At 32.9% G+C, this 26,025-nt stretch overlaps 1 protein-coding gene across 1 annotated transcript; it reads right to left on the reverse strand.

Moving 5' to 3' along the window:
• Positions 1 to 1,383: 1,383 nt before the first annotated feature.
• LOC139522509 (fibrinogen-like protein 1) lies at positions 1,384 to 14,001 on the reverse strand. The gene is made up of 5 exons (XM_071315999.1): positions 13,701 to 14,001; positions 8,327 to 8,445; positions 5,821 to 5,917; positions 4,969 to 5,133; positions 1,384 to 1,906 (listed from the first exon to the last, which is right to left on the reverse strand). Exons 1-5 carry the CDS (start codon positions 13,990 to 13,992, stop codon positions 1,626 to 1,628), a joined length of 954 nt encoding a protein of 317 aa, XP_071172100.1. The 5' UTR covers positions 13,993 to 14,001; the 3' UTR covers positions 1,384 to 1,625.
• Positions 14,002 to 26,025: the final 12,024 nt, after the last annotated feature.

Consider the following 26,025-nt stretch of genomic DNA (forward strand, 5'->3'; position numbering starts at 1 on the left):
GGATTTGGTTTTAGCTCTAACTGTTCTCTGAAGTCATATAGGATTACTGTACATTTGGAACATGTGTACTATCTGCTTGTAGTTGTGAGCGTGTAAAGCTAATATATTGACAATTCTGTTCTAATGTAATGAGTCCATGAATTATGAGTATTACAAATAATCATGAACTTATTAGACGGGATTGAGCACATAGCAGTGCATTTACCTTTTTTTCTGTTGTAACGTGACATTGTCATTAAGCGTTTACCATTCTTGCGTGGTTTTTCTGCTCTGATCATGAAGTACTTAATCAATTGTTCAAGTTTTAGCATATGATTATTTGGACCATACGCGTATGCTTCAGAATATTTATAAAAATAAGACACAACTATGTTTAGACGTCTTCACTTAAGAGAGTTCGAGTCATGTCATTGATCAAGGAGGATGATGTCGGAATGGGCGTTACTTTAATATTCCAGTAGATGGCGCAGCATTATAATCACAAGTGTTGGTTAAATCTGCAAAGGATGGAGAGAAAAGGACAGGAATATTACCCTCGGCTAACGAAGATAAGAGAAAGTACCGTTTGTAAATATGTACATAATGAATTCTGCCTCCGTGCAGACATGAAATATCATTGATTTGTTAGTTTTCTTGTAGTTCAGTGTTAATAAAGTGTTGAAATATTCAAAAGACGATGGCTTTTAAACCCAAGTTATAAAATGCCTGAGCACAACTTTTCTAAATTTAAATGTTCGGTTATCAGTGCTCTTCAACTTTGTTTTGATTTTTCTATTCAGCTTTTTTAATTCTAGTTCCACTGGTGCTTCTTAATTACACGCTCGTCTGGCTTACCACCAGCCCAGTAGTCAGCACTTCCGTGTTGACATGAATATCAATAATGTGATCATTTTTATAAATTTCCTGTTTACAAAGCTTTTGATTATTTCGAAAAACTAAGAATTTTCTTATCCCAGGCATAGATTACCTTAGCCGTATATGGCACAACTTTTTGGAATTTTGGATCCTCATTGCTCTTCAATTTTGTACTTGTTTGAAATTATAACTATTTCACTATGAGCGTCACTGATGAGTCTTATGTAGACGAAACGCGCGTCTGGCGTACTAAATTATAATCCTGGTACCTTTGATAACTAATTACCAACTATGAGCTTGGAATCTTTAAGTTAGCTTTTAATACACAAAAAAAAATGTACAGACTGTTAATATAAACATAAGAAAATGGTGCATATTACCAATGAGACAATTACCAATAAAAGACCAAATGTCATCGATGTCCTCGAACAACGAGTAAAACCCATACAGTGAACTGTATAAGAACCTGACATAAATTCATGTGAAAAATAAATTCCAACAAGAAAATAAACAGCCCTATTTATGAAGAAAACAATAAACTACAAAAATATGATAGACTTTAAACAATCCAAATACAAAATAAAACATGCGTCTAAGCTCTCAAATTAAATCAAGAAATATAAAATCGACTCTTGTTATCTCGAAGTGAGTCACAAGAGAATTTCGAGATACCCGCAGTTGAAGTCAATAGAAAGTGAACATTTGGCAGTCCATTGTGCTTTTGATAAGGTATCTGGAGTCAGCTGTTGACAGTTTACATAGTTGTGCAATCAAAAATGTTTAATCTTCATTGTGACAGATTTCATACCTACGTATGTATTTGTCCATGGATACCAGTGAACACTAGCGTACATTGAATCTCCAAAATCATTATAGTACTTGCCATTTGGATTGACAAAGGTGCACCGGCCATAAGACGATTCTTTGGCATACCACCATCCAGCTTTCACAAAGTCAGTGCAATGCCATCCGGGCCAGTTGTCATTGTCACGATCTTTGGTTGAAAATGGTTGACCGGATAATTGAGAGGAGGTGTCCATCACGGCATCCCCTAAGTTTTAATAAATAGAATAATAATATTTGTCTCGGAACAAAGTCTTGTTTTGCAGAGTATCTGGTAGAATTATAAAACTATAGTAAACACTTACAGTGGGAAAACTATTACACAAAAACAGACAAACAAGTTTTAGTTAACGTAAAAAGAATAAAAGCAGGAACAAAGTTCAGTAGACATAAGATTCAGCGTAACAAAATCAATCTAAAATTAAGAATGAGTAAATGTAATTTGAAGGAATATGGAGTTTTCGATGATGAGATTGTATAGAACTAATAAAATTGAGAATTAAATATGTCAAAGAGACAATAGTTCAGAGAAAATGGACGTCATATTAAACTCTTAAACATACAACTGAACTAAAACTAAAAAACCTACAAGACTTACAAAGGCCAGAAGCTCCTGATTTGGGAAAGGCGCAACAATTCCGTGAGGTTAAACATGTTTTGTGAGATCTCAACCATCCAGTAAATCTCTAGGAAATGTAGAATAAAGAAACCCCCACCAATACGCGCAGTAAAACAAAGTTTAAATGAAGTCCGAGTCCGATATAAGAATCGGTAAAAAAGAAACTAGTCAAAATGTCAATGATACATAAATTAACAAAGGACTACTATAATTTACTCTTCCGTTAGGGGTTAAGTATCATACCACCATATAATATATAATAACATTACCCGTATCATGCATGACAACAAATGGTTTTAGAAAAGTATAAAAATTAATAAAATTGAGAATGGAAATGGGGAATGTGTCAAAGAGACAACAACTCGACCACAGAAAAAACAACAGCAGAAGGTCACCAACATGTATATTTTCGATGCAAATACCCTATAAGTGAATCAGCATTAATGTCAAAGTATGCCATCCTTAATGACCTGACAACAGAATTGTAATCCTATACCATTTTCATAAAAGTCACCTTAAAGGTTTGGTTATTTTTTTAGGTGACTACAAGCATTTTTATGCTTTTGACGTAATATGTTTGCTATGTGATAATGGACTTTCCGAATTTATTTTCCTCTAAGTTCAGTATTTTATGGGTTTTACTTTTTACCATTAAAATTTGATGTAAAATACCTGAACGTATAAGATGTCTGCGTGTTGATTTATATTGATGAATTTTTATAGAACTTTTAAAAAACAATGTATTCCTGATCCGATTTTTAGGAAAAAGTCTAGGACTTTTGGTTTAATAGTAAAAACTGATTTTGTCTTTATAAACCAAAAATAGGGATTATGCCCCTTGCAGGAAGGTCGAATCTCTTCGGTCAAAATGTACAGAAGTTGTGCCTTAATGATCAAAGCATTTACCACTATTCAATACTTTAAGAAATATGATATTGGAGATTATCCCAAAACAAGGTTTAAGGTCAAAGGCCAAGGTCAAAATACAATTGTGACCTTGAGGCATTTTTAAAGTCTTATAAGTTGATGATCATTTGTGAAGATCCTAGGTAAATACGACTTGTGGCCAATTGACATCGTTTAATTTTCAAAGGGGAATAACCTTACTAAAGTGTCATAGAATCCTTGAACCAAATATAGCGAAGATCCAGGCTCTAGTATCGAACAAATTCCATCCTTAGGTTTTGTTCTTCCTATTACGGTTACGGTGTTTGAATGATAACATGGGTCTTAAGGTTTTTGGGCATATAACTCCAGGCCGACAAAATGTTACGATTCAAAGAGTGAGTTCCGGATAGGTGTGACTTCATAACAAAGTGTGAACCTGAAAGCAACATAGGTTATGGTTACGGCTATATATGTTGTCAAAGTTTGGCGGCACAAAAAGAATAAAAGTTAAAGACCAATTGTTCTCTGAACAATTGAAGGTATTTCCAACTTAACTTCTAAAATATAGAATGAAATTTCAAAAACAGTGTTTAAGGTATAAATTTTGGTGTAATTTGTAACTTCAAACAGATTTTATAAAATAAGATTCTATGTATTTTTTCATCGAAATAGGATGCTTCCACTTAAGATAATGTCACTCCCGCTTAACCATTCAAATGTCAACTAAACCAAATGCAAAAAAAACTAATGTTTTTTTGGGTTGTTTTTATGAACCAGTATAATTTTTTAGCAAAGGTCAAAATCCAGAATATGAAATCGACCTTCAACTTGATCTCAATTTCCAGGTCATATGTCAATAATTTCAAATTGAAACATCCTAGGTCATTCACTTGTATTGTTGAGGAGCAATAATGATTTCAAATACATAAGGAGAGAAAACTCCTATAAAAGGTGTACAAAACACTTCAATCTAAATACGTTGAAGTTGCGCCCTACCGTAAAACAAGTATTTGGCACAGTTTTGAAATCCCAATAACTTTACGACATCATTCGCAATAAATTCATACCAAAGTGTCGTAAAACATAAAAAAAATCTCAGACGGCAGAACAAAATAAATAAATATCAAAAATCAATTGCTCAGAGAACAATTGAAGGTCTTTCCACTTTGATAATAAAACATGAAATTTAAAAAATGTGCTCGAAAATGTAACTCCTGGTTTATGTAATTTGTTACTTTAAACTAATATTAAAAAATTTAAATCCTAGGTATTTTTTTCTTTGAAATAGTCTGAAGAAGGCTGCTACCGGTTTTGATACGGTAATTTCCGGTTGACCTCATAAACGGTGTAATATCTACAACTTAATGCAGAAGACTTAATTTTTATAACGAACCAGTTATAATTATTAGCAAAGTTCAAATTTAGAATGTCTAATTGAGCTTTGTATCGGACCTCAATTTCAAGGTCATTCATCAGTGATCAAATATCGAAAGACTCCATTCACTTGTATGGTCATCTCCTTTGGAAAAGGAAAGGCCCTATTAGTAAAAATAATCAGAAGAAATACAGTAAGGTCTTTCCCTTTTGAAAAAGGAAAAACTTTAATAATAATTATCAGAACAAATACAACAGAACGGTCTTTCCCTTTTTGAAAAGGAAAGACCTTAAACATAAAAAATAAATTGTGTGGCGCTAATACGCTTCCGTAAAAAATATAACCGTGTGGTCCAAAGTATATGGCATGTTCTTACTAGAAAGCTTACCAGCTGTTCCGTTGTACCCAGCTAATGTTAATCTATAATTGTCAGTCTCGTCTGCTATTTTGAAAGTCTCGTATTGAGCATAGCGCCATTCTCCATCTACGTTTTCTATGTCAAATCTCAAACTATACGACTTCCCATTCAAGATATTAAAGATGTTGTCGTTACCTTCAGAAATAAAACAAGATTGTCTTTTCAAGGTTTATTTTGAGTATTTATTTTACTGACAATATAATGATGTCATTGCACGGAAGCCTGTTGAAGTATAGTGATCATTTTTAGCAACATAGATTGTTGTAAAACGAAATTTCTTTCCATTTTTAATAACAAAATACAATATCGTAATAACGATTTATTATTTGTTTCTCTGTTGACTGACTGACTTCTGTAACATTAGTCTTTTAAGATTCAATCAATGTTCTGTTTGATTTCAACATCTTCTTATTTCTATTTTCATAATACAAAGAAATAAATTCATTATAGTTACTAGGATTACAATTTGATTTTTGCGCCAGACACGCGTTTCGTCTATAAAAGTTTCATCAATGATGCTTTAATAAAATAATCTTAAAATGGCCAAAAAGGAACGAAGTTGAAGAGTATTGAGGACCATAAATTCCTAAAAGTTTTGAAAGATACAATTAATGTAACCTATCACTGATATAGTTAGTTTATAATTTTGACCATATCAATGAAAATCCATGTCAACACATCGTGCACAAAGATTTATCAGAGAAACTAAAGTTGTGTTTAGATTCTAGCTCTTTCACGTGCTAAATTTCACCTGTCATTTTTTAATCTGGTTTGAAACTACGAAAACACAAATAACAATATGTTAGTTATACTCAAACTTACCAAGCCAGTATTCTCCCGAAACGTTTCCAAATCCTTTCTTATAGTCTGCCCAGTCTCTATAGAAATCTTCCGACCCATCTAGTCGTCTTTGGATCACCTATAACATAGATAATGAATCTAATCATAGTTATCCAGTTTAAATAAAGGAACGGTATATTCAGAACTCACACGTCAATCTTAACAAACGACATTAGTCTACCGATGTAGTAAACAAAAACTTAGGTAATCGGATGAACCCTCAAAATAATGGGACCTGGTGCGTTAAAAGGGTGAGCATCTCATGTTGTGCCATGCGTCCCTCTGTATTTTCTACTTAACCTTTACTAAATTATGTCTCACTTACAGTGAAAAACGTATATAAAAAGTCATCAATGCCGTCTTTTCGTCAATTCTAATATTAGGGTAATTAACATCAAGTGAATATAATACTAAATGAAAGACGGGCGAAAGATACCCGAGGACCGGTCAAACTCATAAATCAAAAAAAAAACTGACAACACAATGGCTAAAAATAAAAAAGACAAACAAATAACAGTATATGGGAAACAGCATAGAAAACTAAAGATCGAGCCACACGAATCCCACCAAAAACTGGAGGTGATATCAGGTGCTCCGATAGGGTACACAGATTCTGCTCCATATGTGGCACCCATCGTGTTCCTCATTTTATTACAAACCCAGTAAATAGTCTAATTAGGAAGGTTGCATTCATGAAAAGAGATGGGGATTGTAGTTACGACGTAAGAAACATTTCCGATATCATCTGTGAAACGGTTATTCCATAACGATCTACCAACTCGTGATGGCGTTCGTAAAATTTACGAAGTGATGAGTTCAACTTTACGATTTGGAACTCTTGGTTTAGTAGCTTCCCTGTGAGCAGCAACCCTTTATCAAGAAAATCATAATAGGAAATAAAAGCGCTGGAATATCGTTTTAATTTGGATATATATACTCCGTATGCAGGCGCTGATGGAATGTTGCTACAATGAAATGAAAAGTGCACAAGTTTCTTTGATAAATATATGACTTGGCTCTGTATGTATACATCCTGCATTGAGTTAATGTTTTATAGTAAATTAGTGTATTCTTGTCTTCAATTTTTGCTAATATACTAAATCTATATTCCACTTTGAGCTTCTTTGTTACATATTTGTTTGGTTTTTAGTGATTAAAATAATTAAACAATGGTGACAACTGTAACCATTTTTTTTACCTATAATGTATGTTTGTTTTATTCACGCATCGTTGTCAATATGATTGAATGTGTTGCGATTGTCATAGAAATGAGAAGTTTAGCCAGATATAAACCAGGTTGAATTCACCATTTTCTACCTAGGAAAATTTCTGTACCAAGTCAGGAATATGACAGTTGTAATCCATTTGTTTGATGAGTTCCAGCTCTTTATTTTGCCAATTAATTAGGGACTTCCCATTTTGAGTTTTCCTTGGAGTTCCGTATTTTTGTGATTTTACTTTTAAATAATCTTTAAAATGTTACAAAGTTTTCCGATAAAATCTATCTATTGTGACAATGTATTATCTAAATTTCTACAAAAATAATCGGAGTATTGTCCTATGACTTATCTTAGTAAAAAAGCGATAATTCCCACTTTTGTAGTCTAGTTTAAGATACATTTAGTGTTCGCATTAGTTTTTGGAATATGAACTGGAATCGGATTAGATTGCAAAAAAATAAAATCGATTTGGGTATTTGAAATAAAGATACATTAAAAAACAAGAAATATTCAATTAAGGACGACACTCATTAATTTTCAAAATTATAAAGCACTTTTTGAGTAATTGCAAAAGTTCCTAACGTCACTTTTCTTCCGGTTGTAAATAACTGAAATGTATTATCGATTAATGTATTTGAAAAAAGATTTATTTAAAACAAGAAAATTTAGTATTCAGTTGAAGACGATACTCATTAATATTCATAAAAAAAGACTTTGCAACATTGTATCAGTCCCTAACATCTTTTTTTCGTCCGATTATATTATCACTATATAACAAAGCTAAAACTGTTTAATTCCTACCAAGGAATTATAGCATTATTAATAAATAACATAGTTTCCTATCAAAGTTCGGTGTTTTCTCCGGGTATTCTAGCTTCCTTCACCAAAAAAAATGGCCAAGTTTCTTTTATATATTTCGGAGTTAAGTATGCCGTTAGTTAGTTATCACGTGAGCTTAGGATAAAAACTCTAAATTGGCATTCAAATTAGAAAGATCATAGCATAGGGAACATGTGTACTTGGTTTAAAGTTCTTTGGACTACCTCGACCAAAAACTTTAACCTGAAGCGGGACAGACGGACAGACAAACGAATGGACGAACGAACGAACCTACGGACGTACAGACCAGCAAACATAATGCCTATAAAAGTACATTAACACGAATGCATGCTTCTTTCGAAAGCAGATTGTGAGCTTGAACAGTGACTCCATTTTTTATTTAATTTATTGATACCCTCATTCGCCCTTAAATCTTAAATTGTACATACCATCCATCCACCGTCTGTCATATCGCAATACACAGTTCTGCATCTGTTGTTTGCAAAAGTCAAGTACACGCCGTTGTCACTTTCCTGTGGAATGTTTGAACAGTCTGTTGGTTCATGACCTGTAATTTAAAAATATCCCTGCATATATAGTGTATCTAGCACCAGTGTGGTTCATTACATTGATTGACATCATCTTTAATAAACTCAATGCATTCACATTACAACACTGGGGTTACATAAACTGATTACATTTAATACTACACCATACAGATTTTTAATAAAATCTTCCATTTACATCACACCAAACTGGTGTTTGATAGCCACTTTATATCAGATCACGCTAAACTTCTGCTAAAACAACTCATTTGAATCAGTGATAAGATATTTATAGTCATATCACTGAAGACTGTTTGATAAACTAATTGATTCCCATCACATTCCACTGATTGACGGTTATTCCACAAAATTCACTCATACTAGTGTTGAATAAAGTCTTACCAGTCACATTAAACCAGATTGGTATTTGATACATCTTTCGCTTCTTTTCTCTTCAGAAAGAATTTTAAAATAAGTTGTTTTCTATGTACATTAACAACGTAGTACAAAGTAAAATCACAAAAATACTGAACTCCGAGGAAAATACAATCCGAAATTCCCTATCAAATGGCAAAATCAAATGAAAAAGCACATCAAACGAATGGACAACAACTGTCATATTCCGGTCCGAGAAAAAATGAATATTATTTTAACTCAGTCGCGATATAGGCGAGTGTAATATTTGAAAAAGACGTCTAGTTAAGGACTTTAATGCACCCACCTAACACACGGCTAATTTCTTTTTTAAATGAAAGAATAATGATTTAACTTTGATTTTTGCCCGGTCGTCACAAAATCGTACGGTGCAGTTTTTGTAAAATTGACGTTTATTTCAGAAATTAGTTGAAAATCATAAAATTACGACATGTTTTTCAAGCAAAAGAAATTAGTCGTATCTCTTCTTTTAGACAGAATAATTAAGTGAATTAGATTCTTAAAATAATGAAAAACAATTATTACAACTATAACTCCGCATGCTTTTGCATTCCTTCTAAATATTTGACATTTTGTACGAAAATTTTCATAATCCTGACTTTTTCGGATCTACAATTAAATGTTTTATTAAATGCTTTTGCACTCTATCCATTTTAGAACACACCAAATCACTCATCAGTTATCGTTTTTTCATTCAAGATCAAGACTTTATTTCAACATTTCTTAAAATCACGAATTTCTGTAATTTTATGATGTTGGGTAAATCACTATAGTTTCCGGAATCCTTTATCTATTTCGTTATCGTTTTTTTATTGAATATATTAGTCGATTTCCGTGTACTTAATAGTGCTATTAGAGTACGATAAATCATATGTAAACGGTTCTATTTCTATCTTGAACTTCAGTGTAGCTTAAATAGATATAAAATCGTCCGAAATTAAGATCAAATCAAAGTAAAACATAGTTTTTGAGTTCTGTAGAATTCACCCATTTCTAAATAAGGAATCGTATCGGAAAATTGTAGAAAATCTTCCGAGTCGTGTCAAATTTTCACAGTCCAGTTCACCCTTCCTATGATAAAGAGCAAAAACTATCTATTGATTGACACAGATGCATAGTCTGTCATGTATTTACTACATAGAAACTATGTAGTTAAACACTTAAATGAAGATACAGTTGTATTGCCGCAGTGGGAAAACGAAAAGATGAAGTTTACAGAAGACTGGTCGATGAATATGAAAAAAATGAAAACATCCCATTTGAAAATACAAAATATCATAAAAGTTGCAATGAATATTTCAAAAGTAAGCACAACCTATCATCTTCTGTTTTGTCTGTACAAAGACTTTGTGCTGCATGTACCAATTCTACCGACCAGTCTCTTCTCATATATCAGCGAGGGCAATAGATCTACAACTCATTCTGATTTGTCTGTTTGTATATTTTGCAAACGTATAAAGGCTATAAGCAAGTTACACAACTTCATAAGGTATCCTCTGAGTAGCAAACTCAAGCTGTATTGAGTGTTAAAATACATATATCTCCTACAATATATAAAAAAAAGATGTGGTATCATTGCCACAAAAGACCAACATGACACAAACATTAACAACTATAGGTCACTGTACGACCTTCAACAATGAGCAAAGCCCATACCGCATAGTCAGCTATAAAAGGCCCCGATAAGAAAATGTAAAACAATTCAAACGAGAAAACTAACGGCCTTATTTATGTAAAAAAAAGAACGAAAAACAAATATGTAACACATAAACAAACGACAACCACTGAATTACAGGCTCCTGACTTGGGACAGGCACATACATAAAGAATGTGGCGGGGTTAAACATGTTAGCGGGATCCAAACCCTCCCCCTAACCTGGGACAGTGGTATAACAGTACAACATAAGAACGAACTATAAAAATCAGTTGAAAAAAGCTTAACTCATCAGATGGACAAAAATACAAGTGGACGTAATGATCTGATTTACAAAATAACTCATGATAATTTTACTATTAAATCGTTATACCATCGAACTTGCATCGCTAAATATTTGCTACAAAATTTGAAGTCAGAAAGTAAAGAGCTATTTTGTTCTGAACATAAAACAGCTTTTACTAACATTTCGACGATTAAAGATGACGTGCCTGTACACAAGGAAGTATTCTGGTTAACAACTTTAATTACTTGATCAGTTAACCGGGCTTAATTGATGCCCGAGGATCGCCGCCGAGAAAACTACATAACATATTATCAGCTTCAACAAATACTAAAAATACATGTATATGGTCAATTTATAGTTACAATGTACATGTATACAGCCTCAACAAGGCCAAGGTACATCCAATATTATATACAGCAGCTCTATAATTTTGTCTTATTCTTTTTAACTCTTTTTCATTTAGATTTATCATTACAAATGCACCGTATTTATGGACACACCTTTGATAACTATTAACAAGTTTGACTGATCAACAGATTAGAAAAATTGAAAATGAGGCATACATTCTACATGGCATTATTTTTCTTCTGGGGGTCCAAATTTTATCCAAGACAATGTCGACCTAACTTCAGAAACAATAAAAGTTCTCCGTATGACTTTATTTGGTTAAAAGGCAACATCGGTCCGGTATGATGTTATCCAACTTTCTACAAGATTTGATCTGTTCACGCAGGGGGAGGGTTGAGATTGCAAAATCATGTTTAATCCCGCCGCAATTTTGCGCCTGTTCCAATTCAGGAGCCTCTGGCCTTTCTTATTTTTGTATGATTTTTTGTTTTAATTTCTTGAGTATATTTCGAAGCTTAGTAAAACGTCCATTGTCATTTCAAACTAGTACATTTTTGTTTAGGGGCCAGCTGAAGAACGCCTCCGGGTTTGGGAGTTTCTTGCTGCATTGATGACCCATTGGTGGTCTTCGGCCGTTGCCTGCTTTTTGAACGGGTTGGTGTCTCTTTGACAAATCCTCATGTCCATTTCCAATTTTAATTCAATCTGTATATAGTAGATCTTGTGTCCGCTTTGAGCAAAACCACTGCTGTACTGCTATATGTCAATGCCAAGGAAGTTGTCTTTGTATGGATATTTTGACCGATATGAATGATTAAATAACAAGTTAAAATGAAGCTATAATATTCCGATATCGCAATATTCCGACACCTAAATGGTCCTACATCCCATTGGTCCGACGTTTCGATCATTTAGGTTATACGCTAACGGGATTTTAACATAAGAAAGACAAATAAAAGGTTTATATTAGGATAACCTTGTCCTCCGTTTGAAGCGGTGAAACAAGATATAAAAAAAAGTATTACGTAGTGCCAAAGTAGCCGAAGGTCATCACTAGCGTAATTTTAAAAAAAACTCCTTTGTCAAGTGTTGTTTGATTAATAAGATATCTCAAGATACACGGCGGCCGACTAAAATAAAATCATACACAGTGTGACGTACAATGAGTGGTCATTTTTTCCTTGTGATGTTTTATATTAAAATTGTCAGTTTGTTGATATAAATATACTAGTAGCACTTTACTCATTTTAGTATTAATGTTAGTTAGTACTCTTATCATATCTGATTTAGTGATGTAAATGAAATTGCGGTATGATCCAGACTCAACATATTGCACTACAATAATAACAAAACATCAGCCCTATGGTTGTCTGATCTTGAAGCGGTTCGTAGGCTTTCAAACTAACAGGAGACCATACGCTTCCTCAATTTTAATGTACAGCTCATCATGGGACTTTCTAAACATTTAAAAATACGTGATATGTTAAATTTCCCCTTGCTTCAAATATCTTGTTTCGGATTATTTATATCAAATTTGCAGATATATGTTTGTAAATATGTGCAATCAAATGATACGGAGGTATTATAAGATTTAGATAATACTAGGGCAACTACAGATACATTTGTGTGACTTAATGGTTGATTTTCAAAGACTCCGAGAGAAAACGTTACGTAAAATGCGTTACCGTTAAAATTAACCAAAATTAATTAACACTATGATAGAAATATATTTTCCCAACAGTAATACAGCATTCCTATAAAATTGTTTCATTTTTGCATTTGTTTTGACTCGATTTTTCTACTGGAAGTATCCGTGAATTGAAATTGCACCCATGACCTTTGACCTCGATTTAAAAAAAAAATGCACCATAATTTCTTTTGACGACCGGGATATTTAGAAAGTATACATTCTTAGCTTTTCAGTGATGTATAATTTAGCCGTGTGTTAGGTAGGTGCATTAAAAATGTAAATTTGGCTCTCATATCACTCGCCTAATATATCTCCTTGAGAAATTATTGCCTTTTTTAAAGCTTACCTACCTTAACGTAATTCTTACAAGCGTGCTCATAATTATAATTAATATAAGTATATTCATATTGCATTTTGAAGAAGACTTCATTTGTATATTTCAATTGTGTCTCTTCCATGTTGACTAATAAATTACAACTACACACCAGTCTGTTGTTAAATAAAGACATTACATTTACATTACACCACACTGTTGTTAGATTAACACAGTACATTATTTTTTTTAATAGATCTACCAACAAAGACCAAATATGACCAACAACGTATGGTCCAGCTATCCTGTTGATGTTGATCCATTTAATTCTGTACAGCTCATAAACTATATGTAAATGCGATCACGATACCAAGGTCATATATTAAACAAGGGGAAAATGAAGATTTCAAATCTTTGTTAAGAAATTTCAAACCCATTTCATATTTTGAATGTGTGAATTTCGAAAATAATATTTCGAGGTAGTCCAATATCGGTGAAAACATTGCTCAGTGAAATATTTACATGCATCTTACATATGTTAATCTTACTTACTTTTAAGGACGAGAGTTCCAGTTATAATTTTTTCTGTCTCTGGGTTACAGCTGGAATCCAATTTGCATTGTTCTGTGGTACTATCATAGCTTGCAGTCTCACACCCCTGTTCGCTCGTACACAGCATGATACACTCTATTACAGAATCTGCTTTAGTTGTAATTGTTGAACCACTTGAAAAAATTATCTCTTCCTTTTCTAATATGAATTTCATTTTATTCTTAATATCTGACGTTCCATGGCATATTGGGTATATTACAAAGACACCATAAATAATTATGATGAGAACCATGCTGTCCTTATTCATCAGTAGTTAAAATACATGAAATATGCGTCCGTTATTAAAACTGGCTCTTTTATAGCAAGATGACACAGTTGACAGAATTGATGCAAAGATAGAGTGAAGGTTTAATCACTATATATAGTATCCAATATATTTTCAGAAGGAAGGTAGAAAGTATCGATTTCATTTACTAGTAAATATTTCTAGTATATATTCTCATTTGTTTATATTTCACAATAATTCGTAAAACATTTGTAAGAGCTAATTTCTTAATGCATGTAAAGCAATACTTTGGTTAATTTACTTGCCTTGTTTGTATATTGTACAATTGTAATTGGGAAAACGTCCAATCAAATTTAAATATAATATATAAAGGGATAACTATGCCAGTGTTATATTAAAATTTTGTCTGACCAAAACTTAAGTGAAAATTATTCAATTTTTACAATTTGAGTTTAAGTATTTTGAAGTTTAAATTTTATTTTATTTTCTAAAATTTCTCCTTACATAAGTTACATTATTTTTGGAATGTTAATTTTTGATAAAGAAGAATGACATACAACTTGAATATTTAGATTACGTAATTAAGACGGATAACAAAGAGACATGTAAGTGCTAAATTATTTACTTTGGATTATGTACCTTACATGTAAATTAAGGCTTTTGTTAAACAACCTTTTCCTATTACTCATGTGTGAAATTGTTAATAACACCTGTCACCCATGACTTGATTATTGACCAACCAGTGAAAATAGGTTGTGGTCAAGGGAGCTTTACAAGGTAATTTTTGATTGGTGAAAACAGGAGAAAGTTAAGAAATCAGTGATCATGTGACCACGCCCGCATGGAAACAATTTATGTTTTCAACGGTCACTTTGATTACTGATTTCAAATAATAAACATCAATATTTACTAGAACTTTCTCTTGTTTTACACCAGGTAAGTGAATTATATTTTTTGTATTTTTGTTATTTAAATTAGAAAGTTTAAATTACTTTATATTTTTGGGTAAAGCCAACTAAAGTTAAAATTCATTTTCTGATATTCACTTAAATTAATTGTATATATTTTGTATAGATTTTATTTGTTTCCATTGAGATTAATTATTTTTTGTGTTGGTTACGCTTAGGACGCGATGCTTTATTTATGTAAACAATTGAGAAACGTTTCAAGAATTTATTTAATTCAAATCTATTCTATGTTTAGAAACATTTAGTTAATTTTATAATAGTTATTTTTAAAAGTTTATTTAAAGTCCGGAAATATTTCATTTTGTATCCGTATTAACTTTTAAGTATTATAATGTCCAGGGGAGATAATTTGTAATTTTTATTTGCCGGGAGAAATGTCTTTTGTTGATAAAGCAATGATTATTGAGTTAAATCGAAAGCTAAATAACAAAGACATGAAACCTTATTTTCTTCTTTATTATTCTGTAAGTTGTGTTTTTATATTTTGTAATAGATTGCATATTAAGTTCGTAAACTAGGTTTTGGAAAGTGACACTTGTCCGCAAGATTTGAGTTTGTTTACAAAATTGTTTGAACATTTGAATTGACTTTAGAACTTATATTTAAATTGAATTTAGTTAATTTGATTGTATTACACACATACACGGAACTCGTGACCGGAGTACATGTTTGTTGCTAAGCAACATGGGTATATTCTTTATTTTAATATTTTGCAAAAAGGGTAAATACTGTTTAAGAATTATGCAAAGTTATTTTACATTCCAATTTATTCAGAAATAAATTGTATTTGGTATTAGATTTTATGCGATTAAACATTAAGATAGTAGGGCAATGATTTTATTAATTTTAAAAGTTTATTGTTTCCATAACAACAAATTATTATGCAAAACATTTTAAATTAAGCATTCTTTTTAGTTGAAATGATTCGGTTTATTTAACATATTGTATTATGCATTAACCTGTGCGTTAAGTTTTGTAAAGCGGTTTCACTTGATAAAATATAGTTTGGGCAAGTTTTATTTAATCAGTTAAAATTTGCATAGAGTTATGTCCCTTAATTTAGTTCATTTGTGAAATTCTAAATTTATTATCAAGTGAGACTTGCTATTTTATTGTGTAAAATCTGTAGCACTTTGATTACTGATTTCAAATAATAAACATCAATATTTACTAGAACTTTCTCTTGTTTTACACCAGGTGCTAAAAGTCATCAGACACAGCACAGAAAGTCGGTACAACATTTGGTGGAGAGACCGAAAGATCCAAAGCTAGTCCCAAACAAGTAAGAAGATAATATCAGTACCATACAAATGCCAGCACCACTGAATAGCTACCTTCTCCGAAGTCAAGATACTATAAGACCAGAAGCAAGAGTGCATCAACAAGCAACAGAGACAACAGCTTCAACGTCAACAGCTTCAACATCAACAGGTCCTGTCCTATTAATAGAAAATACGTCAACCTTGACCACACCAACAGCATCAGCAACATCAACTGCATCAACAGCAACATCAACAGTATCAACTGCATCAACATCATCAACACCTGCAGTAGTCCAAGTGATTAGAGAAGTAAGTGTGAACATGCCTTCAGGAATTAACCTCAACAATTATGATGGGAAATCATCTGCATCACAATGGTGGGGATACTTTATACGATGGACCCTCATACAAAAAATGTGCGAACAACAACAGTGTAATTCCTTCCCATTCTTTATGGCAGATGGTATTCCAAAACAATGGTTTGCAACACTTTCAGAAACTGTGCATAATTCATTACAGCTATTAAAGGATGAATTTTTCAAACGCTTTGAAAAATCACAAGGGCTGTTTGATGTTAACATTCTCCAATTAAAACAAGGCCAAAATGAAAGAGTGGATGAGTTTATGGCGCGATTACAAGAAAAAACCACAGGACAGGACATTCCTGACAACATAAAGATAGGCATTGCAATTCAAGGTTTTAGAGGGGAGATAGGGAAAACAGTCCACAACACTTTTCCAAAGCCAGTTACATTGGAACAATTAAGGGCCATTGCAGAAAATGCAGAGAAATCGGAACAACTTGTACCAGCATCGTCAATAACTGCTGATACGATTGCAGCAATACTGGAGGCCAAGATGCAGGAACCATTAGAGGAAATTAGAAGACTACATACCTCGATTAACATGGCAAAACCAAACCAGCCTCAACAACAGAACAACCCAGGTACAACAAACCAAGACCAAACTATCGACAAGGACAGGGTTACCAACAACAACACGCTTTTGTACCGCAACAACAGTACATTCAACAACAGCCAGTAGTGTATAATGGACAACAGTACAGCCAACCAATACCAGCAGCAGTACAGAATCCATATCACCAGCAGCAGCAACAACAACAACAAGATGATGGTTCATGTGAAAATTGTGGTATGTTTTGTGGTACTAATTGCCCAGCAAGAAATAAAGAGTGTTTTAATTGTCATAAGATAGGGCATTATGGTCGTAAATGCAGAGGTTCACAAAAATCTGGTCAAAACCCCCCTTTTCACCGCTAGGGATTCGCGCCTGTCCCTAGGCATTTGTCAAAGGATAGGCACAGAGGTAGAAATTCTTTTGCAGAGGTAAATTTGGTATTGCCTATGCAGAAAAATACTTCAATTATTGATATCAATGGCAGAAAAACACATGCATTGATTGATACTGGTGCAGAAATTACTTGCTGTAGTTTTGATTTTTATAGCAAGTTGGCCCTTTCTGATAAACTTTTGCAATCAGATATTCCATCAATTAAAGGTGTAAGTGGACATAGGTTACAAGTGCTAGGAAAAGTTAATTTACCAATTTCATTTAAAGGTGCTGTTTTTAATTATCATGTTTATGTTATAGATGGGCTACATCATTCTTTTATAGTAGGTTGGGATTTTTTACATGCAAACAAGATTAATATTGATTTTTCTAAAAGTGTATTACAGGTACCAGATAAAGAAAATGCAAATATACCTAAAGTATGTATGATACAGACGTCTAGTACTGGTCTTGCTAGAACGTATTACCCTGTCACTATTTCTCCATTTTGTGAAATGAATGTTGGTGTCAAAATTTCAAAAAGAAATTCAGGAGAAATAGTTCTTTTGGAACCAGTAAGTAATTTAGCGGATTCCAATCTTACGAGTGCTAAATGTTTGGTCAAAATTATTAAGAAAAGAGCGGTCATAAGATTGATGAATCCTACAAATCAGAAAATACACATTCCCGCAACAAAAGTGCTTGCTTCTGTATCAGACATCGATTCAAATTGTATTCATGATTTAGATAATAACATGCCATCTGTTGCTAGTTTACAGCAAACTAAGGAAGCCAAGGAACCTATTAATTTTGATTTCAGCACATCTGATTTGAATTCTGAGCAGAGACAGAAAATGCAGACATTTCTAGTTTCATATAGAGATATTTTTGCTACTAATTTATCTGAATTAGGTTTTACTAATAGGTACAAGCACAGAATTGAAACTTTTAGGGATTCCAGGCCAGTCAAAATGGGATTCTATAACCAGTCTCCTCATATGCATAAAGAAACAGAAAAGCATTTGGTAGAAATGAAGAAAAACAACATCATCAAAGAATCAACTAGTGAGTATCATTCACCTGTTATATTAGTGAAAAAGAAAACTGCACCGGGTCAGCCTCAGCAGTACAGATTTTGTGTGGACTTTAGAAAATTGAACCTTCAAACAAAAAATTCGTCCTTTCCAATTCCCCGTCTAGAAAACGTATTTGACACGATTGGTGAAGTGCAGCCTCAAATTCTGAGTTGTCTCGACCTTCACAGTGGTTTTTGGCAAGTCGAGATGGACGAGGAAACCAGACATAAATCAGCTTTTATAACTCGCAATGGTGTCTATGAATTTCTCAGAATGCCTTTTGGTCTTAAAAATGCTCCTATTAGTTTTCAACAGCTCATGTCTAATGTTTTACGTGGTCTCAATTGGCAATTTGTTTTAGTTTATGTGGATGATATTTTGGTATTTAGTAGGAGTTTTGAAGAGCATCTTTCGCATCTAGAACAAGTTTTCACTCGTCTTCGTGATGCAAATCTCACATTGAAACCAAGCAAATGTGTGTTTGCAGCAAAAGAGGTGAAATACTTAGGGCACATCATTTCAAAAGAAGGCATTAAGGTGGATCCTGAAAAGACAAAAGCTATTAGTACTTTTCCTGTCCCTACAAGACAAAAACAGGTCCGCTCATTTTTGGGAATGTGCAATTATTATCGACGCTTTGTTGATTCATATTCTAAGATTGCCACTCCTTTAAATGGGTTGTTGAAGAAGGAAAGAGAAAGAAGTTTTAAATGGAATAGGGAATGTCAGGTAGCTTTTGACAATTTGAAACAGGCTTTATTAACACCTCCTGTCCTGGCTTACCCTGACATGAATAAACCCTTTATGCTGACTTGTGATGCTTCAAATTCAGCTATTGGTTTTGTTCTAGGTCAATTAGACAGTCAGAGAAAAGAGCGTGTCATTGCTTTTGGTGGTAAAAGTTTATCCAAAACTGAACAGGTTTGGAATACAACTGAAAAAGAGTGTTATGCAGTAGTTCAAGGTGTAAAAACATTTAACACTTATCTTGCTACTGGCAAATTCACTATATATACTGATCACAAAGCATTGACATATCTTATGAACCAGAAGGCAAATACAGGTAAACTTACAAGATGGGCAATGGACTTGCAGCATTACAATTTTGAGATTAAGTATAGAAAAGGTTGTAACAATCAAGTAGCTGATGCTCTCAGTAGACGCTCATATCCTGAACAGCCTGACGATGAAAATGAAGTCGCAGCTGTAAAGGTATCTGAAGTGAATACTAGAACAGAAGCTAGTGGCAATGATAAGACTTCTGAGAGTATCCAAGTGGAATTCTTCTATGATGATTACACTATGGTTTCTCCATTAGATCCCGTTATTGCCAGACCAGAATTGTCAAATCTTCCTGCTATTGCAAAGTTGCAACAAAATTGTCATGACTTTGGAAATATGTACAAATTTCTTACTCAGGGTATTCTTCCTGCAGACAATGATCAGAGTTCAAAAGTTCAAAAATCTGCTCAAGATTACTCTATCTGTAATAATGTTCTGTATAAATGGTTTCAGAAGAGAGTCAGAGTTGACAATGGTGAAAAGTGGATTAAACAATTATGTCTCCCTCAAGCTCTTAGAGAGGATGCTCTTTTAAGTTATCATGATAGTTTCGTAGGTGGTGCACATCTTGGGATCGAACGTGTTTATCATGCTTTGAGTCTTAAGTACTTTTGGCCTAAAATGCACCAAAGTATTGAAAACTACATTCGATCATGTGATCGCTGTCAGAGAATTAAAAGAGATACAAAGGGTAAGAAACCACCTCTTAATCCTCTGCCAGTTGACACAACCTTTGAAAGATGGCATATGGATTTTCTGAAACTCAGTAAAACTAACGAAGGTTATTCTTATGTGTTGCTTTTAGTAGATTCTTTTTCTAAATGGAGTGAGGCCTTTCCTATGAAAACTCAAGAAGCTTCTGAGGTTGCAAAGGTTTTATTTCGTGAAATTATTAGTCGTTATGGTGCAATGAAGTGTCTAGTTACAGATCTTGGTCGAAATTTTGTATCTAATTTGGTGAATGCTTTGTGTGAAATGTTGAATATTACAAGGCATCATACAAGTTCATACCATCCACAGACAAATGGATTAGTGGAAAGGACCAATAGTACACTTATACAGGCAGTCAGAGCTTATAGTGATAAGGACCAGAACAATTGGCCAAATAAACTCCCCGGTATTTTAATGGCATTTAGAAATTCTCCATCTACTCAATCAACAGAGTATTCTCCCTTTTCAATGGTGTTCGGCAAGGAGATGAACTTACCTTTTGACGCATCTGTTTTGCCAAAAGACAATCTGTCAAAAGATGCAAAACACCATTTAGAAGAAATAATTTCAAACCTCAAAATTACCCAAGATTTGGCGGCTGAAAATATTAAGCTTAAACAAGCAAAAATGAAACAACGATACGACAAAAATACCAAAATTCCTGAATTTAGGCTTAGAGATAAAGTTTTACTTAAAGAACATGTGGTCCCTGTCGGTCGTTCACCAAAATTAGTTGATAAATTTAATGGTCCTTATTACATAACTGACTGTGGGCCGAATTTCACATATAAATTAAGACGCTGCAGTGACCAGAAGGAAGTTAAAGCTATGGTCAATGCGAGCAATCTTAGACAATATGTTGATCCCACTGATTTCCGTGACCCGCCACAAGCTCCAGAACGTCCAGTTCCAGATAATCCACCCAATGCACAAAATAACCCACTTGCAGATAATGATCAAGATGATCAAATTGCAGACGATGAGAGTACAGATTCAGATACTAACAGTGATAATGGAGATGAACCAAACAATGTGATAGATGATACGTTTCATGAGGTTGAGACACTACTAAATACAAGGAAAACAAGAGGAATACAGTATTTTCTTGTGAAATGGAAAGATGGTTCCAAACCGACATGGGAACCAAAACAGAATATTGGAGAGGGATTGATACATGAATACTTTACGAGGAAAACAAAAAAAGGAAGGAGGAGAAAACAGAAAAAATATTTTACAAGGCCATAGGTGAAAACAAATTACTGTACAAAATTTCACTGGAATAACACAGATAAAGCTTTGATGGCGAATAACTCACTTACATTCAAATAATCTGGATTGAACTCCAGTTTCGAATCTGCGCAGTGGACCATTCTTTATTTATTTGACCCTTTGATAAACATTTTTTCTAATTTCAGAAATTTGATAGGCAAATTATGATGTGAAGTCAAACCTAACAGAATGCATATGTGTTTTGTTGTCAGTAGTGCTAGAGTACGGCCGTGCTCATTCGACTAATCATCACTTTTTTTTTATTTTAGCAACTGAGTGTCCTGAGAAACTAGAATCCATTCCAATAATATAGTTATGTATGATGAAGTTAAGTGTTCAGTGAAATGTTACCGAGAGCCAAAGTGGAGGAGTTTAGAGTGTATTAATGTTTAGTTTATTTCTTTTTGTAGGATTTAAAACACAAATATATTAAACATATTTTTAGATTACATTATACCATAGAGTATGCAGATCATGAGATTGCAGATCATGCGCTTGCAAGAAGTGAGCATGCAATGAATCATTCATTTTCATGTTTTATATTTGACTTTTATATTGTTTTATTGTCTATTAATATGAAAATGTATTGGTACTTTGACTTTTCTGTTGCACTAACACCTGGTTTACTTGATTTTTCATTATTGGAAAACTGCATCAGTACTATTTTTAAAACACACATATTCTAGTGTGAAGTGTTAATCTTCCTACTCATATGCAAATTGGTACCGTAATACTTATTAAATGCATATTTGCAAACAAGCAATACCTCAGTGCCTCCCCGTTACAAGTGTATTAACATACATACTTTGAAATTTTGGAAGTGTCTTATTGAATATCTGCAATTATGACCATACATATATGTATTTTTAAGTATTTTATGGGCATTAGATCACAAAACTACATTCACATGATTGTGATATATAAACATTGACTCTATATAAACTTTTACATTATGTTTATCATACTTTTATTCTTTTTACATGTATATATATATAATTATTATTTTTATTTTATCAGTTCAGATGATGTTTCAAATTCAAGCTTTGGGACAAAGCTTAGTGAGGTTGAGGAAGAGTTGTTATAGAAAAATTATGAATTGCCAAAGACAAAATTTTAATATAACAGACCAAAACTTAAGTGAAAATTATTCAATTTTTACAATTTGAGTTTAAGTATTTTGAAGTTTAAATTTTATTTTATTTTCTAAAATTTCTCCTTACATAAGTTACATTATTTTTGGAATGTTAATTTTTGATAAAGAAGAATGACATACAACTTGAATATTTAGATTACGTAATTAAGACGGATAACAAAGAGACATGTAAGTGCTAAATTATTTACTTTGGATTATGTACCTTACATGTAAATTAAGGCTTTTGTTAAACAACCTTTTCCTATTACTCATGTGTGAAATTGTTAATAACACCTGTCACCCATGACTTGATTATTGACCAACCAGTGAAAATAGGTTGTGGTCAAGGGAGCTTTACAAGGTAATTTTTGATTGGTGAAAACAGGAGAAAGTTAAGAAATCAGTGATCATGTGACCACGCCCGCATGGAAACAATTTATGTTTTCAACGGTCACTTTGATTACTGATTTCAAATAATAAACATCAATATTTACTAGAACTTTCTCTTGTTTTACACCAGGTAAGTGAATTATATTTTTTGTATTTTTGTTATTTAAATTAGAAAGTTTAAATTACTTTATATTTTTGGGTAAAGCCAACTAAAGTTAAAATTCATTTTCTGATATTCACTTAAATTAATTGTATATATTTTGTATAGATTTTATTTGTTTCCATTGAGATTAATTATTTTTTGTGTTGGTTACGCTTAGGACGCGATGCTTTATTTATGTAAACAATTGAGAAACGTTTCAAGAATTTATTTAATTCAAATCTATTCTATGTTTAGAAACATTTAGTTAATTTTATAATAGTTATTTTTAAAAGTTTATTTAAAGTCCGGAAATATTTCATTTTGTATCCGTATTAACTTTTAAGTATTATAATGTCCAGGGGAGATAATTTGTAATTTTTATTTGCCGGGAGAAATGTCTTTTGTTGATAAAGCAATGATTATTGAGTTAAATCGAAAGCTAAATAACAAAGACATGAAACCTTATTTTCTTCTTTATTATTCTGTAAGTTGTGTTTTTATATTTTGTAATAGATTGCATATTAAGTTCGTAAACTAGGTTTTGGAAAGTGACACTTGTCCGCAAGATTTGAGTTTGTTTACAAAATTGTTTGAACATTTGAATTGACTTTAGAACTTATATTTAAATTGAATTTAGTTAATTTGATTGTATTACACACATACACGGAACTCGTGACCGGAGTACATGTTTGTTGCTAAGCAACATGGGTATATTCTTTATTTTAATATTTTGCAAAAAGGGTAAATACTGTTTAAGAATTATGCAAAGTTATTTTACATTCCAATTTATTCAGAAATAAATTGTATTTGGTATTAGATTTTATGCGATTAAACATTAAGATAGTAGGGCAATGATTTTATTAATTTTAAAAGTTTATTGTTTCCATAACAACAAATTATTATGCAAAACATTTTAAATTAAGCATTCTTTTTAGTTGAAATGATTCGGTTTATTTAACATATTGTATTATGCATTAACCTGTGCGTTAAGTTTTGTAAAGCGGTTTCACTTGATAAAATATAGTTTGGGCAAGTTTTATTTAATCAGTTAAAATTTGCATAGAGTTATGTCCCTTAATTTAGTTCATTTGTGAAATTCTAAATTTATTATCAAGTGAGACTTGCTATTTTATTGTGTAAAATCTGTAGCACTTTGATTACTGATTTCAAATAATAAACATCAATATTTACTAGAACTTTCTCTTGTTTTACACCAGGTGCTAAAAGTCATCAGACACAGCACAGAAAGTCGGTACAACACCAGTATGTATTGTTTGAAGATGTCAAACTTATTTACCAAGTTTGAGTAAACGTTAATACAAACAAAGCAGGAGATCCAACCAAAATTGTATTCTACAAGTACTAAGAAATTAGCGTTGTGATATAAATGTAAAGAAATGTGATATGATTGCCAATGAGACAACTGTCCAACAAAGACCAAATGACGTATCAAGTAACAAATACAGATCGTCGTATCTTATGACCTTCATTTTCGCAAAACAAATAACGCATAGAAATCTATAAAATAAAATTGAGAATGGAAATGGGGAATGTGTCAATGAGACAACAACCCGACCATGGAAAAGACAACAGCAGAAGGTCACAAACAGGTCTTCAATGTAGCGAGAGATTCCCGCTCCCGGAGTCGTCCTTCAGCTGGCCCTTAAACAAATATATAATAGTTCAGTGATAATGAACGCCATACTAAACTCTAAATTATACACAAGAAACTGAAATTAAAACTAATACAAGACTAACAAAAGCCAGAGGCTCCTGACTTGGGACAAGCGCAAAAATGCGGCGGGGTTAACATGTTTATGAGATCTCAACCCTCCCCCTATACATCTAGCCAATGTAGAAAAGTAAACGCAAAACAATACGCACATTAAAATTCAGTTCAAGAGAAGTCCGAGTCTGATGTCAGAAGATATAACCAAAGAAAATAAACAAAATGACAATAATACATAAATAAGACTACTAGCAGTTAACTGACATGCCAGCTCCAGACTTCAATTAAACTGATTGAAAGATTATGATTTCATCATATGAATATCAGGCACAATCCTTCCCGTTAGGCGTTTAGTCACATACCATCACAACATATATGAGAAGAACATAACCCGTGTCATGCCAACAACTTGTTTTTGAATAAATGTGTTTAGTTCCGATGCAAAGACCCTATAAGTGAATCAATATTAACGCCAAAATATGCAATCTTTAATGACCTGGATGGAGAGTTGTCTCATACCACATCTTCCTATATCTATTTGCAGTTTTCAACAAATCTTCATACGGAAGGAAAAAATAAGGAACTCCTGCAGTATATGTAGCAATCCAAAGCTCATATGAACGATGGAAGGTACTCCAGTAGTTTGTGGCGGAACGTCATAAGAACAAAAGAAAGTATACGACAGTTAGTAGCAGATCTATATATTATTAGTTATCGCACCGCGGGTATATTATCACGTTGTGATTGGTTAAACGACGTCACGTGGTGACCCCTATGAGACCGTAAAGGGGGGGGGGGGGTGTCAGTTAATTTCATAGGGGGTTCATGACCCGTTAATGGTGATGTCATCTATAATTGATGTTGTTGTGTTTCATTGTTTATTTTTCAATAAAACGCAACAGAAAAAGTACAGCGTGCGATCAATTCGTTATACAGTTAACTACTGACCCCCTACGGATCCATAGATGATGGATACAATCCGTAGGGGATTCGGCCCCCGGCCTCACC

Source organism: Mytilus edulis, chromosome 5 (genome assembly GCF_963676685.1).
Source record: "Mytilus edulis chromosome 5, xbMytEdul2.2, whole genome shotgun sequence".
NCBI lineage: Eukaryota > Metazoa > Mollusca > Bivalvia > Mytilida > Mytilidae > Mytilus > Mytilus edulis.